The 17,011-nt window shown below is 43.8% G+C and overlaps 1 protein-coding gene across 1 annotated transcript in view; it reads left to right on the forward strand.

The window, feature by feature from the left end:
- The first annotated feature begins 2,654 nt into the window (after window positions 1-2,654).
- Window positions 2,655-17,011, forward strand: part of LOC126237404 (cyclin-dependent kinase 5 activator 2) — a 331,564-nt gene continuing 317,207 nt past the window's right edge. Inside the window, exon 1 of the mRNA XM_049947497.1 lies at window positions 2,655-3,937. Within this exon, the coding sequence (XP_049803454.1) occupies window positions 2,927-3,937 (1,011 nt within the window). The 5' untranslated portion in view covers window positions 2,655-2,926. The remainder of the gene's footprint in view (window positions 3,938-17,011) is intronic.

Raw genomic sequence — 17,011 nt, forward strand, 5'->3', positions numbered from 1 at the left:
TCAAAGCACATCCGGAGCAAGGCAAGAAGACTGACTCTCGCTACTAATTTTTCAACTATGTGCTTGAGAAAGTCGTCCGAAGAAGAATGAATAACGAAGGTGCTGAAAATGAAATTGGGTTTGACTATGAAAGCATGAATATGACAGCTGCCTTTGCAGATGACCTCGCAGTTTTTTCTGGTTGGCTAGACACAGTTACATAACAAATCGCTGAACTAAAAGCACAAACACCAAAAGCGGAAATCTGGATATCCTTCAGAAAACGGATTTTATCGGAAACATCTGTTCACCACAGAGAATACTCGAGATAGAAGAAAGGCAAATCAAAATGATGGAGAATTTTAATTATCTGTGAGAGTGGATAGAGCCAAACAACTATGAGAAAAAAGCCTTTGCATAAGAAATCAGAAAAATGAAAACGGCATGTGAACTAACCAAACGTGTCCTTAACTAGAATTCAATATTAGTTAATGGCAAGATACGGCATTACTGCACAGTAATACGATCGAAGCTCCAATATGCCACAAAATACCTTGCTATGAAAAGAAAATGTCTGATCAAAAAATTAGAAATAAGAGAAAGACCAATCTTTAGTGAAATCCTAAGCTTAATCAAAGAAAATTATGAGTTCAAGGGCCGACGCAACCATGAACGTTATACAGATTTAGAAAAGATCACAGGCACCACTCGTAGGAGGAGCACAATTTTCTGCAGCCACATTGCTCATATTAGTCCTACAGGGTAGAATAATCGGACCTTCCGTTGCTTTATCAACAAGGAAACTAAGAAGGCGTGCCTCGCCGATGTAATAAAAGACCTACAAGAAGTAATAACATAGGACGATACCCATAAACGCATTCCGTTTAAGAATAAACTCCAAGAGCTGTGGGCTTCTAAGGAAAGCCAAAACTAAAAACTGACAAAATATGCAGTTAGGCGAGCTAGGAACAGCACAGCAGCACAGGAGACAAATGCCGGAAAACTGACTATATCCCAGACACAAGGAAAAAGTGCTGTTCAAATAGTGTGGTGCGAAGATGGTTAATCCGACGACAGGAGGAATAAGACAGTAACTTTTTTTTTTGTAATTGAATTTCCTGCTATTTTAATATCTCCTTTCTTTTCTTTTTAAACAGAACATTTTTAAGAGTGGACTGTCAAATGTTCGAAGTGCTAAATCTCACATTTGTGAACAGAATCAAAATGCAAAGTATTTCTTTTTGTACATAGCTTATTTGTATCCAAAAAAACTGAGAAGGTATTCTGATATGATTAAGTTATGAGAGAACTTAGAGAATTGATAATTTGTTAAGAATGTTCTCGGCACTACAGCAGGGAACTGTCTGGTATTAAGTGCCAATAAAAATATTTTTGTTTTAAATACCATCAATACAAAGGCCCTACGTTTTATTTGTGATAGTAAAAGTAAAGAAATAAAGCAATAATATTTTAACTGGTATGGCTGTGATCAACAAAAATCATGTCCCATATCTTTTCATTGATTTAGAAGAGAATAACAAAATTAAATTCTTGAAACATGCTTGCAGTATTGATTTCTGCTCCTTATACTACCGCATTCTTCGGATCAAATGTTGAAATATTTATTATAGAACTTCCTGTGCTGTTAAGAAAAAAATTTCAACATCGTCAAAAGATCTTACTGTTCTGTAACTGTTTTGCAGAGACTCGTTGATTTGCCTATTCACTTCTTGAACTTCTTTTACTTTTCTGAAACCCAAACTATCTGCTTCTATTAAAAATATGTTTTCCTAAGATAAACAAAAGATTGCATACACTCTGCTTACCACACTAACTGTGCATTAATTAAGCAGAGGGAGACCTTGATGCATGCCACTTGGAACTCCAGCTCTGCTTGGCGCAAAGACATTACATCGTTTAATAATGACTCTCTGAAAGGTTATCTACTTGATACTCCACTGGGAACAGGTACAGTGAGTGGCATGCAACAGAGCACTGAGAACACAGTAGCACTGAAAACGCGTATTGTGAAAAATGGCACTCTGAATGTTTGAAATTTCCACTCTTCATTTCATGATGACTTCCTAAGCAGTGAAATTGGTCGTGTACAATTTGTGTGAAATGGGCCTTAGAAAATCAATAAAACAGTTGTGTTTTTCGATGATCACTGTGTTATTATTAGGCAGTATGTCCAGTCTCTGTAAAGAGCTAACCTCCAATTTATAGTAAATTTCAGTTTCGGAACATATATAGCACGCGAACACCACTCGAACAGTTATTTTCCCTGTACATTCGGAGCTGCACCAAGGGCTAAACAAACGCACGCCAACGCCAGTATTAAAGGGCAAATGCGAAGTGAGCGGCGCCGACTGCGAGCGGTACAGGTACGACGGCGCAAAATGGGCCCCGGTCGAGCGCCGATACGAGGCCGAAGCCAGCCGAGTATCGAGTAACTGCGACGCGCGTGCGGGGGTGCGGCAGACGCAGAGCAGTCACGTGACGCGCGGGCGGCCAATGGGCGAGCGGCAGAAGGGAAGGGTGAGCCCGGCGCCGCCGGTAGCGGGGTCTGCAGGGGCAGCGGCTCACGGAGCGGAGGGGGGGGGGGGGGGAGGGGGCGGCGCTGCGCTGCGACGAGGGGGTGGCGGCGGCACCGGCGGCCAGTACTCTGCGAGCCGCCCTGCGAGACGCGCTCACGCTGTCGACCCGAGAGTGGCGTTCCGCAGCAGAGCTGACAGTGCCGGGCTTTTGGAGGCGGACAGCGCGCTCCCGGACCCCGCGGGGGACAGAGAGCAGCAGCGGCGCAGCGGGAGGATGCGCGGCCAGCGCCAGGGCCGCCGGTGCTGACGGGTTGCAGACGGCCGGCAAGCTGGTTCTCCACTACCTGCGGCAGGTGGTGTGGGGCTACGCGGAGGGGCAGCGCCTCAGCAGCAGCGGCGGCGACGCGCTCATGGGCACCGTTCTCAGCTTCAGCCCGCGAGAGCGCCGCCCAGTCTACTCGAGCACCGGTTCGATAGGCGGGGGCGGCGGCGGCGGCGGCAGTATGGGCGGCAGCATGGGCGGCGGCGGCGGCGGCGGCGGGGGCGGCGGAGGCGGCTGCGCCGTCAACAACGCCGGCTCCGTCACCGACTTCACGCTCAACAACTACAGCTACGAGCAGCTCAACAACGCCAAGAACCGCGAGAACAAGACCGGCGGCGGCAACAACAACGGCGACAACCCGACGCCCATAGTCGGCTCGCTGCCCAACGGCAACGCCAACGCCACCACCAACCACAACCACATCAACAACAATGAGAACGCGCGCATCATCTCCGAGAAGAACGCCCTCGAGAAGAACTTCAAAAAGCACTCGCTCTTCATCAACGCGCTCAGCTGGAAGCGGTTCTCCACCACCAACAATAACAAGAAAAAGCTGGACAATAAGAACAAGAACTTGACAGCTTTCCGGCAACCGCTGGTGGACAATATCCACCCGCTGGTGGTGGACAAGAATAAGAACCTGCAGAAGGCGGCGGGCATCACCTGCTACTACAACCCTCCGGTGAAGACCCTGAGCGAAGGCAGCAGCTTGCAGCCACGGCCGTCGCTCACCACGACGACCAGCACGGGCACGAGCACCGCGGCGGACGCCGTGCGCGCCAACAACGTCAACAACAACAGCCAGCAGGTGTGCGAGAAGCTGGGCCCCAAGGCGGCGCTGCTCGGCGGGTCGGCGGCGCCAGCGCCACAGCCTCCCGGGCCGCCGCACCACCACCACCACAGCCATCACCAACACCACCACCACCAGCACCAGCCCGTCCCAAAGAAGACGGTCATCCAGGCCTCCACGTCGGAGCTGCTCAAGTGCCTGGGCATCTACCTGCACAACAAGTGCTACCGGCTCAAGGACTTCCAGGCTGGCGACGCCGTCATGTGGCTGCGAACCGTTGATCGCAGCCTCCTGCTGCAGGGATGGCAGGTTAGTCGCCTCCACTCACTTACAGCGCTTCGCGCAAATCGCATTTCGGTACCGCTTCAGTGCGCCCTTACTGCCAAAGTAAGGAACAACAAACGCTCTATAAGGTGCATCTAAAATAGTGACCAGCACTTACCTATGGATTCCTTACCCACAAATAAGGAAGAAAATTACCTCAACACAGGTGCCAAAGTAAGGAACAACAAACATTCCACCGGGTGATCAAAAAGTCAGTATAAATTTGAAAACTGAATAAATCACGGAATAATGTAAATAGAGAGTTACAAATTGACACACATGCTTGGAATGACATGCGGTTTTATTAGAACCAAAAAAATACAAACGTTCAAAAAATGGCCGACAGATGGAGCTTCATCTGATCAGAATAGCAATAATTAGCATAACAAAGTAAGACAAAGCAAAGATGATGTTCTTTACACGAAATGCTCAATATGTCCACCATCATTCCTCAACAATAGCTGTAGTCGAAGAATAATGTTGTGAACAGCACTGCAAAGCATGTCCGGAGTTATGGTGAGGCATTGGCGTCGGATGTTGTGTTTCAGCATCCCTAGAGATGTCGATCAATCACGATACACTTGCGACTTCAGGTAACCCCAAAGCCAATAATCGCGCGGACTGAGGTCTGGGGACCAGGGAGTCCAAGCATGACGAAAGTGACGGCTGAGCACACGATCATCACCAAACGACGCGCACAAGAGACCTTTCACGCGTCTAGCAATATTTTTTTTGTTCTAATAAAACCCCATGTCATTCCAAGAATGTGTGTCAATTTTTACCTCTCTATCTACATTATTCCGTGGTTTATTAAGTTTTCAAACTTATACTGACTTTTTGATCACCCGGTATAAGGTGCACCTAAAATAGTGATCAGCACTTACCCAAAAATAAGAAAGAAAATTACCTCAACACAGTTGCGGAAATGCTTGTCTTCCTACCTGTAGGTCAGTCAGTATTATCATATCACTTCCATCTGTGTTTCAGTTAACTCTTGAAAGTTCATTAACTGCCGTACTGGCGGATTAAAATAGTGAGCCACATAAGGAAATTGGCTTTCACAGGAAATGCTCTTACTGACTGAGCCACCCACGTATGACTCACGAACCGCCCTCACCACTTCCCATTTGTCAGCACGTCTCACCTACTTCCCTGTGATAACAGGGTTTAGGTGGATGACGTACTACTTAATGTACGATAACTCTGCTTTAACCTTAGATCACTCAGTGGATAGTCATGTATGGATCATCTCAATGGGCTCTGCGTTCATTTGACTTCATATCCATCACAAACATTTCTATGGTTAGGTGTCAAACTGATGATTTAAATGAGATATCAGTGATAATGCTTCTCTTCGTGCGCGAGTTACGGAAGCATAAGAGGAGGTTCGTGTTAAGTGGTGGTAAGCTTAAGCCTGTACACAGTGCTACTGTAAGCACGTAAGCAATTAGTGTGAGATGCTGTGAACCATTTTCCAAGTTCAGCACGTGACGCTTGTGGGTATCAGTTGCGTGAAATGATACAATGTACGTGACAGTCTCATAAATCGGAAGCTAAGCATTTAATAACCTACAATGATGAGTACGTTGTTCTTCTTATTATTTAATGATGCTTTTGACCCCCATTGTTGTCCACTATTTTCCATATGTCGGGTCAAAGCGGAGTCGTAATATCTTAGCGCAAATGCCGTCAGTAGTTATTCCAAAGTCTGCTACATTTTCTTTATAGAAGCAGCAGATTTATGTCAATGTAGCGGTCATTTTTTACCTACACAGTAAAAATTGTCGTTTCAGTTAGGTTTGTATGTGATAGTCAGACAGCTAAAACTTGCTGGAGGCTTACGATGCTACAGGGAGATCAACACTGATGGTTTTGTACCTTCGCTTCCTTGTGGACTCACTACAGAACTGTCCACATACTGTATGCTCGCACCCTAATCGTGTTTTCTATACTTGTTACCACAAGCTTCGTTGGCTGCAGAATTCAAATTCTTTCCGGTTTCACATTTGAACTCATTCATAATAAGGTTCGCGATTGTTTTATAAATATTTCACACGAAAGGCGAAGTAAAACTGGTGCAAGTCTACTGATTTGATTTGCCTCTACGACTCACTTATTGGTATCACTGTTTTCTCTTATCCAAGTAGTTACATTGTCTACTTTGAAGTAGCAATGTCAGAGTTCAGTTTTCTATCGACGTTGAGCTTAGTGGAGAAAGAAGACTAGTTTATTTGAGAATGATCCACGTAGATATTTTAAGAAATCGTCCTCGTACTCGTCTGTATTGACTAAGAGAAAACACTGGAAACATAATAATAGTGGTCTGAGGCCTTTTTACACCCAGTCATCCAGAATACTTGTCGTATGACAGAACACTTGGTCGGTTCTGTATCAAGGGCGTTAACATTCTATTGTATAAAACTTACTATGAGCATCGTACAAGGAAACTGTGCATCGCCAAGTGTAATTCATTTATTGAGCTAAGCGCTCTTACTTTTGGTAAACAGATCCAAAGATTTGCTGGTAATAGTCCACCTGCTTCTTATTCGTGCTACTTGCTTTTAAAAGCTTTCGCTTTTTTAGATGCTTCGCCTTACTCCATTTTTGTTATCCGAATGAAAGATGGGAAGGGAATAATGTGTTCTGAAGTAGAGACTGAATTAGCTAAAATCCTCAGAAAATTTATTGTAGACAAGACGAGCATCATCGAGTAATAAACGTCAAAAGTGGATTACTTTCTGGTTAGTAGGTGTTCGTACTGGTGCAAAACTGCTGATTGTTGACATGGTGACTGTACTGAATACGTGGCTTTATACATCTTATCTAACACACTCATATTATCACAATAAATCTTTCACCACTCATGTAGTAATATCAAATACAAGTACCCGCCAACCGATTATACATAACACTTTCTCGTTATTTCCTTAAGGTTTCAAAAGGCGTATATCTTCCAGGAATAATTAAACAGTATCACATTAAAGTCTAATCCAATACACGTTTCTTTTTCCCGGTCCAGGACGTGTATTAATTTTTATTTTTAATGCTTTTTCCCACGATGTAGTTCAAATTACAGGATGTTCATAAGACTTCGTGCTGTGTCGTGTTGTTTTGGCGCATCATCTGATTATCTTTGTTTAAAAAAGATCCATGGCATGTAGGAAGTCTTGAAGCATATATTGGAATCTGATACTCACGTAAAAGCAATTGGCATCTCATGTTATACTCTGACAAAGAAAAAAAACATTTTGCAAGCTTTAGGATTTCCTTTAATGTCTGTCAGTGTTTATTATGAAATGAAACGTCGGTTCGCAGTAGGAAAAATTCTGAAAAATGTCACAACTGCCTTGGTGCATTTTTAGCAACACCAGTTTCGATTACTGACTGAATTTTCTAGCGTTGTTCGAGCATTCTAGAAACATTTTAACATGACTATTCACAAACCGAAACCGGCATTCCCAAGAAACTACGGAGCACCTTCAGCTGCTGTTACATTACCATGACATCGTCAAGTGAATACTACCGGAGATATCTTTTCTGTTGATTACTCACTGGGTTTGCCAAGATATTTGACTTTGCATGTTGATCTTCCGTGTTTACATCTTATATATGAGATCATGCGCACCTGTGATGAAACTCAAACACAATTCTTAAACAATCGAGGTCATCCTCAGATGGCTTCCTTTGTCTTAAAAGCTTGCTTGGAATGTCTAAGGCATGTGTGGCTGCTTATATTGGCAAGAAATTACAAGGAAAATCGTAGTACTCACTGCACTCGAAATCGGAGGTGCCCGAAACAGATCGTCTGCTCCGTTTATCATGTGAGCCACTGTATGCTTTAAAAGCTGAAAGTGTAAATAATCTTTCTCAACCACTGCAGTGCGTATTTATCTGAACAGCACTTGTAAAGGTTTGTGGCACTCTTTTCTTCGAGGAATTTCTCGCAGTGGGAGATAAGAACCGAGAGCGCCATCTTGTTGTGGTCGTTCGCCCATCTTATCTGCACATGGCGTAACTCACTTCTGTTGACTGTGGCAGCAAACTGGCTCCTGTGGTGTAGATAAACCGCTGCAGTCCAGCAAACGCGATTTCCAGCTGAAATTCCTGCGTAAATACATCCTCAGTGACCAGTAACAGTGACATGTGATAAAACCGGTACTACCAAATCGTTACTAGCAGAAAAAGTATCTTTCGAACAACCACGTATCGAACCTTCCACCTCTGTGTATCTAATTTGGCACTGGCCGCCAGAAAAGAATACCAGAAGCAGCTTATGTAACGTTGGATGTAGGATGTAGAGTACCTCTCAGTACTAGATGTCGGTGGACATGATTTTGCGAACATCGCCTTCAGTGTTGGTGACTTACATTCTAATACCTAAAATGTTCTCACATAACAATGAAAGATCGGACCTAATAAAGAAATTATAGCCTAGTATGTGTATGGGTACTGTAAATCGAAATCTTTGACAGTAACGTGGCGAAAATAGCTCGAGAACGCGTTTTCCAACCATTTCACTTAATACCTTCAACCACACTCAAGCCAGAAGCTGATAAACCTGGAGCGAACGCAGGCTCTGAGTTCGTAAATCATGGCCTTAAAGGTAAAATTACTTTTATTTTTAAAGAAGGTAATGAGTCGAGAAATGGAAGATACTGTCAGGTACACGTGCAGAACATACTCGAACACGTTGTGAAAACTGAACTATATGAGACATTGGACCCAAATACGTTAAGTTTTATGCTCGTATAACTTGTACTTCCTATCTGATCATATATGAATGCTCAAACGCTAGACAAATTCTCTCTTAAACAGCGGTTTCAGTGTCTAGTGTAGGTTCCTCTAGCTACAAAACGTTGTTACAATCGTGCACTTTCAAGTCAGTAACGGATGTTATCTTGGGAGATAATATCCCAAGTTACTTTTACGTGTAGTCGAAGTCTCTCGAGGGCTGTTGTTAGTAATACAGAGCTGTCCTATCATGTTCCATATGTGATCAATGAAGGACGGATCAGATGGCGGTACTAGCCTTGTAAGTTTCTTAGACAATGTGCCAGTAATTGCAAATAGTTTGCGTGGACGCTTGATCTTCCTGGAAGAGTCTGTCTCACTAATTATATGCATGTTGTTGTTGTTGTGGTCTTCAGTCCTGAGACTGGTTTGATGCAGCTCTCCATGCTACTCTATCCTGTGCAAGCTTCTTCATCTCCCAGTACCTACTGCTACCTACATCCTTCTGAATCTGCTTAGTGTATTGATCTCTTGGTCTCCCTCTACGATTTTTACCCTCCACGCTGCCCTCCAATGCTAAATTTGTGATCCCTTGATGCCTCAAAACATGTCCTACCAACCGATCCCTTCTTCTAGTCAAGTTCAGAAACGACTTCCTGACACTTAAATCTATACTCAACGTTATCAAATTTTTCTTCTTCAGAAACGATTTCCTTGCCATTGCCAGTCTACATTTTATATCCTCTCTACTTCGACCATCATCAGTTATTTTGCTCCCTAAATAGCAAAACTCCTTTACTACTTTAAGTGTCTCATTTCCTAATCTAATCCCCTCTGCATCACCCGATTTAATTTGACTACATTCCATTATCCTCGTTTTGCTTTTGTTTATGTTCATCTTATATCCTCCTTTCAAGACACCGTCCATTCCGTTCAACTGCTCTTCCAAGTCTTTTGCTGTCTCTGACAGAATTACAATGTCATCGGCGAACCTCAAAGTTTTTACTTCTTCTCCATGAATTTTAATACCTACTCCGAATTTTTCTTTTGTTTCCTTTACTGCTTGCTCAATATACAGATTGAATAACATCGGGGAGAGGCTACAACCCTGTCTCACTCCTTTCCCAACCACTGCTTCCCTTTCATGCCCCTCGACTCTTATAACTGCCATCTGGTTTCCGTACAAATTGTAAATAGCCTTTCGCTCCCTGTATTTTACCCCTGCCACCTTTAGAATTTGAAAGAGAGTATTCCAGTTAATGTTGTCAAAAGCATATGCATATCACAGTAAAATGTGGTAGATGGTGTTGTTTATGTGTTCTGTAAGGTTCCATCAACAAGTAGCAGAGGTGCACAGTAATGTTAGACTATAACTGCTCATACCCTAACGGCCATCATCAGTCCCGCGTGTATCTGCATGCCACTCTACGACAATCCTCTCTCATCTGGTTCATAGATTACGCGAACAGCATTAATGATACAAACATCACGAAATGCAAATTGGCGCGACTCGTCCCTTCAGTTGCGTCTTCCACTAACCCACTGGAGAAGAAATGAGGCATTGGTTCCCATGCTCGTGATCCTAATTCCAGCAGACGTTTCTTGAGTATCCGAACTGACTCTCTGGAAGCACTACTGCTGCTAATTTTTGGTACGGTCGCCTTGTCAACAGCAATGGCTACTCGCCTGACGCAGGGGAGTGGGTGTGAAATGGTAGACTGTTGACGTCCACTTCCAAGAGAGTGACCGTAATTTTGCAGCCCCGCTGGAACAGCTGTAGCATCACTGCTATATAAATGAAATCTCTTGCCTTTGTAAGTGGTGGGCCAAAAGCGAGTGCCCTTCGTAACGCATTTTGAAGACGTTAAGGTAATCTTGTTTGTTTATGATACTTGTACATACAAACACCAGAGCGCACTGCTATTAAATCAGACATCTCTTACATTGTTCATTGTTGATTGTGACCTGTTGTGGAGATGTTTTCTAATGAAGAAAGAATTTTTACTATAAAAATAGTAACTGGAGAGAACTATCAGGACCTATTGACAATCTATGCAAAATAACGTACGACGAATTCAACTTACTTTATTTTCAACGTGATGGAACCCCACCGCACTATGCAACAAACATGCGAAACTGCATTGATGAGGTATTCGGTTGGAAAGTTACTGGACGGCGGGGAGCAATAGAAATGCCTCCCAGATCTTCTGACTATACAACAATGAATTTCCTTCTTGGGGTTATGTTACAGTGTATGCTGCAAACCCAGAAACAATTGAGGTCTTGGAAGAGGATATTTCCAGCGGTTTTCAAGACATTGATTCTAACAAACGACTGTGTTAACAAGTATACTTAAGCATTCCAGGTCGTCTGATGAAAGGTATCAACAAAGAGTAGGTGTGAAATGGTAGACTGCTGCCGTCCACTTACAAGAGATTGACCATAATTCTGCAGCCCCGTTGGAACAGCTGTAGCATCACTGAATATATATTAAATAACATCTCTCGCCTTTGTACGGCGTGGGCCAAAAACGACTACCCTTCGTAATGCATTCGAGAAAGACTGTTATAAATAATCCTGCAGCTTCAATAAAGCGCTCAGTTGTTTCAGAATTCCAGTTGTTTGTTTTGTATTCAATAAGGTTACGATGTGTAGTGACTTTTGGCCTACCCTGTACACTGTGCAATCTTTGGAAGGACCATTCAACCTGCCACAGTACGTCCCCGATGAAATTGTGCTCGTCCAAGACGTCTTGTCACTTCTGATATGCTTATTATTTCAATATTTGCTCTAAGAAACGAACATCTCTTGGGGCAAGTCGCTTACGGCTGTGGTAAGCCCTGTATTTTCAAGTTCATTTCGAAATTAATGCTTCATCTGCAGCTGCCTTGTAGCATTGCCATGAATATCCTCTGTCAAAGACCAACGTTAACATGGTATCTTACGTTACACCTGTAGACGTGTTTACTTGTTTACTTTAATAACTTAGTAGGTGCTAAAGAGCGTTATTCAGTTTGGAATAACACTAGTGTCGAATGATCTTTGAGAAGTGATCGCCTTGTATCTGCTTCAAATTTAATAGTTAGTGCGACATACCGTATGAAACTTGCGCCTTCACACACTTCTTACTCTCTCCGAGCGAAACATCAACCACGTCACTCTCCCACACACTGAAATGCGTCCTATCAGCCCTAATTCTTCCTATTTACTCCTATCTATCCTACTCCACATCTGAACGCCGCTTCCAGTTTTCACCATATTTTCCTATCAATTTCCTATTCATCTCATGGTCTGGCTAACAACCCATCCCTCCACTGAGTTTCTATCCCATACCATTTATCGTCGTCTTAAGAAGAAAACGGAATATAGAAAAGCCAAAATAACAGTCGGAGGAATTACACTCAGAAGCGCCAACGTTAAGACTGCAAAAGAATTCTAGTGTTAAACGCAGAGGAGAGAGATGATGTCACGAAAAATATGCTGAGGGCCTCTCAAAAGAGAGAGAACTGTCTGATATCGTGAGAGAAGAAGAAATGGGTGTCGATGTGGATGTCCTCGTCAACAAGGACCAAGCACACTGCAAGAACACAAACACAGTGTTTACTGAAGTCCGAAGTTGTAATTTTTCGAGTGTGGTCGTTATAAACAGGTACTGTTTCTCTGTATCTATCTCCACAATTATGACCGACTGGCACTCGGTAGGACGACGATTCAAACCCGCATCCGGCCATCTTGATTTAGTTTTCCGTGGTTTCTCTAAATCGCTTCAGGCAAATGCCGGGAGGTTCCCTTGAAAGGGCACGGCCGATTTCCTTCCCCATCCTTCCATCATCCGATGGGACCGATGAATTCGCTGGTCCCTCCTCCAATTCAACCAGTCAACCAACAAATAGATGACCTTGCAGATGAGGAAAGGTAGCCGGCCGCGGTGGTCTCGCGGTTCTAGGCGCGCAGTCCGGAACCGCGCGACTGCTACGGTCGCAGGTTCGAATCCTGCCTCGGGCATGGATGTGTGTGATGTCCTTAGGTTAGTTAGGTTTAACTAGTTCTAAGTTCTAGGGGACTGATGACCTAAGATGTTAAGTCCCATAGTGCTCAGAGCCATTTGAACTATTTGAGGAAAGGTATTACAAGAAGAAGTGTGGCAAGGTGTATACTAATTATAAGAAGGTCCTAAAAGGGCGGACATTCTAGACTAGAGAATAAAACCTGAATAAGAGACATCCACAGATGGTAGCACTTACGTGCTGAGGCATGTTTAGACAGGGAGAACAATATACGTTCACTTAACAGTAGACCTGAATTCCCATTTGCTCTGTGGGGTACCAAAGGGCACACGTTTTGTTAACAAATGCAAATGTAAATAATTTGATCTTGATTTTTAATGGAGATTATTCTTTTAACGTCTTATTATAATCCCCTTATTTCAAATTCAGTTTTTCACACGTGGCACGAAAATTTGATAATCAAAAACATTTGCCACGTAGTGAAACGCCCACCAAATTGAAGGCATAAAAAATTTCATACACACGATACGAAGGGTATGAACTGAAGCTAATACTTATGAATCATCAATAGTAGCCGCACGTCCAACCTTTCATGGTTAAGATCATAAGATCCGTCCGTAGTTTCAAGGGAAAACGATGGGCGGTTGTGCTTGAGATAATTTCCAGTGGATTCTTCCGACATGTCTAATGTAGAGAGGTGTATATGTCTGTGGTGCGTATGTTTAGTGCTATTTGCTGCGAATGAGACTGAACGGAGAGGATGAAAAATGGCACTGGTACATAGCCTATACCCATCTAATAACACAAACCGGATCGCTGAGTTCAACGCACTAAACACATGCAAGACCGCAGCCAACGATATACTTGCCCTGAGCCAACATTTTACATCATGATCAACATGTTCGCGCCAGGGCTGAGAAATATGTTTCTCGCTAAGAGACGAAATGAAATGACCGTATGGCATTGGTGGCCGGGATGTCCCAGTCGTGTTGGGCCGCCAAGTGCAAGTATTATTGCATTCGGCGTCACATTGGGCGACTTGCGGCCGACGACGAGGACAACACAACACCCAGTCCACGAGCGGAGAAAATGTCCGACCCGGCCGGGAATCGAACCCGAACCGCATGCATGGGAGGCTAGCACGTTACCACCCAGATAAGTAGGCGGACTCGCTAATAGGTGGTGCGCCTTTTCGTGCTTTCCTTCATCTGATTCCGTTGCTTTTCCTGTTTCTCGCGATGGGGTGGTGTCATATTCAAAGGGCGTACGTTACTATTTTAATATATTGACCTTTTATTTCGAAAGTGCCATAAGTCAATTCTTTTAAAACTACGAGAGATCACATATAACAATTTTACACTAAATTAATCACAAATTATGTGATATTTTATTTGTGCAGAAAGCTCATTTGTTGAGGAGTCACACAAAACTGTATTCAAGCTTTCGTTGTGCCCATCAGATAGGTACTACATCGTAAGTTAACATACTGTTAGTGGCACAATTTGGTAGAGTCGAGCCACTGGTGGAACACGCCGGAGTGAACGTGTGAGATGTGCTTCATTGGCAACGATATTCAACTATCGATAAACTAGGGTGAGCGGAACATTTCAAATCCTGAGTTCTTATAATTCTGCATGCAACTCGCTAGTATGGCGAAGATACTTACCCCAGCCACGAGCTGAACTTCCTCCTCGGTGTAAGAGAACCAGGTTTATGATCTACATGTGAGACTTAGTGACGGTAGTTGTCGTCCTCTAGACCAGACTGACATGGTCAGCGCCTAGGGATGCTCGCCATCAATAGACACCACCACTAGTCCCACTTCCCGTAGCAGTCTGAACTCCTGACTACACCAATACAGAAATACCATGTGACAGATCTGTTAGCTGACTATTATTCATACATGTGACTAGGACTAGTTGATGAAATTTTGTATTTAGGCAAGTTGTAGACGAATGCTTGGATTAACAATAAATAAATAAATGAAGTGGCGTGAAGTGCTTTTCGTAAACTAACTAGTGTTTTCAAAAATGCAGTTGTGGTTTATATGATGGGGAAGTTTGAGTGTCTCTTACCTAGTGGTGATTGTAAAACTTACAAATAGATTAGGGAAACATACAGGTGAATTATTATGAATTGTTGACAGTATCCAAAGAAAACAGAAGAGAGAGAGAGCTCTAGCAAGACAAGTAAATGCTAGATGGCCCAAGGAATTATTTTCCTAAGACATAAGACCAAGGCAACGGCCTGAAGGAATGTAGGTACGTAACATTAGAAAACATGTAGGAGAAAAATGGATGTGTATGGCTGAAGACCGTGATACATGGCACGTTTGGAGGAGGCCTTTATTATTGATTGTTGATAATAATGATGATAGTGGTTACCGAAACATTCCGTGCACAAATAACACAGAGAGTGGTGTCTGAATGACCCATTGCTAAAGCCACGGAATTACTGCTATCGACTTTCATACAGCTGTGTGATTTAACATCTACCGTTGATGTTGGAGGTGGGGGGGGGGGGGGGGGGGGGGGGCAGGGATTTGCAGTTGTGCAGTTGTGTTCTCCATAAGACTACTATGTGGTGTGTTTTGCAGTCGTTCGACATGAGTGAAGACGGCGTTTTGTTTTCAAACCATACGTGGGTAGGATTGGTGAATACTCGTCTTGAAAAATAGTCCAGACTTTGAGTCCAATACCGGATAACCCGTTGTGTTTTGCTTTACAGATAACTACGGTCAAAATTCTTACAGTGGAAATTCTTCCGACCGAATTATTTAGCACCACACATGAACTAACCACCCTCCGCTAAGCTGCATAAGTACCAGAGCGCAAGACGCCTGTTGCCATAATGGGCACATCTCCATCTATTAGGTGACACACAATGCTTGAATCATCCGACCGAAAGTATTCTTCTAAACGTACAACTCACAATATGCGTTGTAGCCGGTGCCTTACTGTATTTCAGTAACTAATCCGCAAGAGGTGCAGGTGACATAACGACATTCAACTGTGTTAGCTCATACATGCTTTCCTACAGTGTTAGCAGGGAAATGACGTCGGCCTTTCCACTACTGCGAAGCGCGGCATTTGTTGACACGTGCTAGAAGACCCCACGTGACGCAGCCCGACGTAACTGACGTCTGCCCGATTAAATCACTCGTGCGTACATGCAGCGCTTCGTAGTCTGCGTCATGTTCGACATGTAATCAGGACGATTACAGTTGTCTAACAGTGCACTTTCTGTTGGCATGAACCTATCACCGAATACAGTTTCTGAATAACAATCTCTTGCTATATTCTAGAACTGCTGCATATTTATGCATTGTGATACCATTAGGCTGACAAAAGCCAAAATAAGTAACCATACGCTAGCTGTACAACATCCTGGAATGTGATTTGCAACATATCTCTCTAAGGATTCCGCACTTTCAATGAAGGGTGTTTAAAGAAAAGTGTCACACTTTCCTGTAGCAGGTAGTATTCGCCAAAAATAGAAGAAAAGTTCCTGTAGGGTTATTCCATGAAAAGAAGGTTTTGTTACGTCTGTAAGACTTCATATTCCTTTGTTTAGTGGCAAAAGAACACAAGTCACGTCTTCAAACCTTCGCTGTGCACTGATCATATTCAGGTCTACCTGTCTTCCTTTTATTTTCATGTTAATACTTCAATGTCAGTTGTACAGATGCTACGTCCGCAACCATGGAATGATCCCTACAATGATGTGTCCGAAAACCTATACATATGAGCCAATCTCACCTCTCATTACCATCTGCTTGTTACGTAGAAGTAGGCAATACAGGCAGTACAGTATTCAAGAAACAGATAAAGAGGTACTAACCACAGTTCCTCCTGGTTGGACGGGTAATTTTCTCCTGTAGAGATTCGATTGCCATCTCCATATGACGTAACTGTTGAGGCCCTGTGGCAGCCGTTAAGTGGAAGTGCGTGATACGCAAATAACACTGCAGCCACTCTCCGAGTCTGTCCCCGTACTGCTGGAGAGGTGGGACACTGGATTTATCACCACGTTCAAGCTTATGAATGTCCACTAACTGTATACTAAAATACTAAACTCCGCCCGAACAGGCCATGAAGGTCCAACGGTACCGGCCGGCCGCCGTGTCACTCTCAGCCCGCAGGCGTCACTGGATGCGGATATGGAGGGGCATGTGGTCAGCATAGAGCTCTCCCGGCCGTATGTCAGTTTACGATACCGGAGCAGCTACTTCTCAATGAAGCAGCTGCTCAATTTGCCGCACAAGGGCTGAGTGCACCCCGCTTGTCAACAGCGCTCGGCAGACTGGACGGTCACCCATCCA

This window comes from Schistocerca nitens, chromosome 2 (assembly GCF_023898315.1).
Source record: "Schistocerca nitens isolate TAMUIC-IGC-003100 chromosome 2, iqSchNite1.1, whole genome shotgun sequence".
Lineage (NCBI taxonomy): Eukaryota > Metazoa > Arthropoda > Insecta > Orthoptera > Acrididae > Schistocerca > Schistocerca nitens.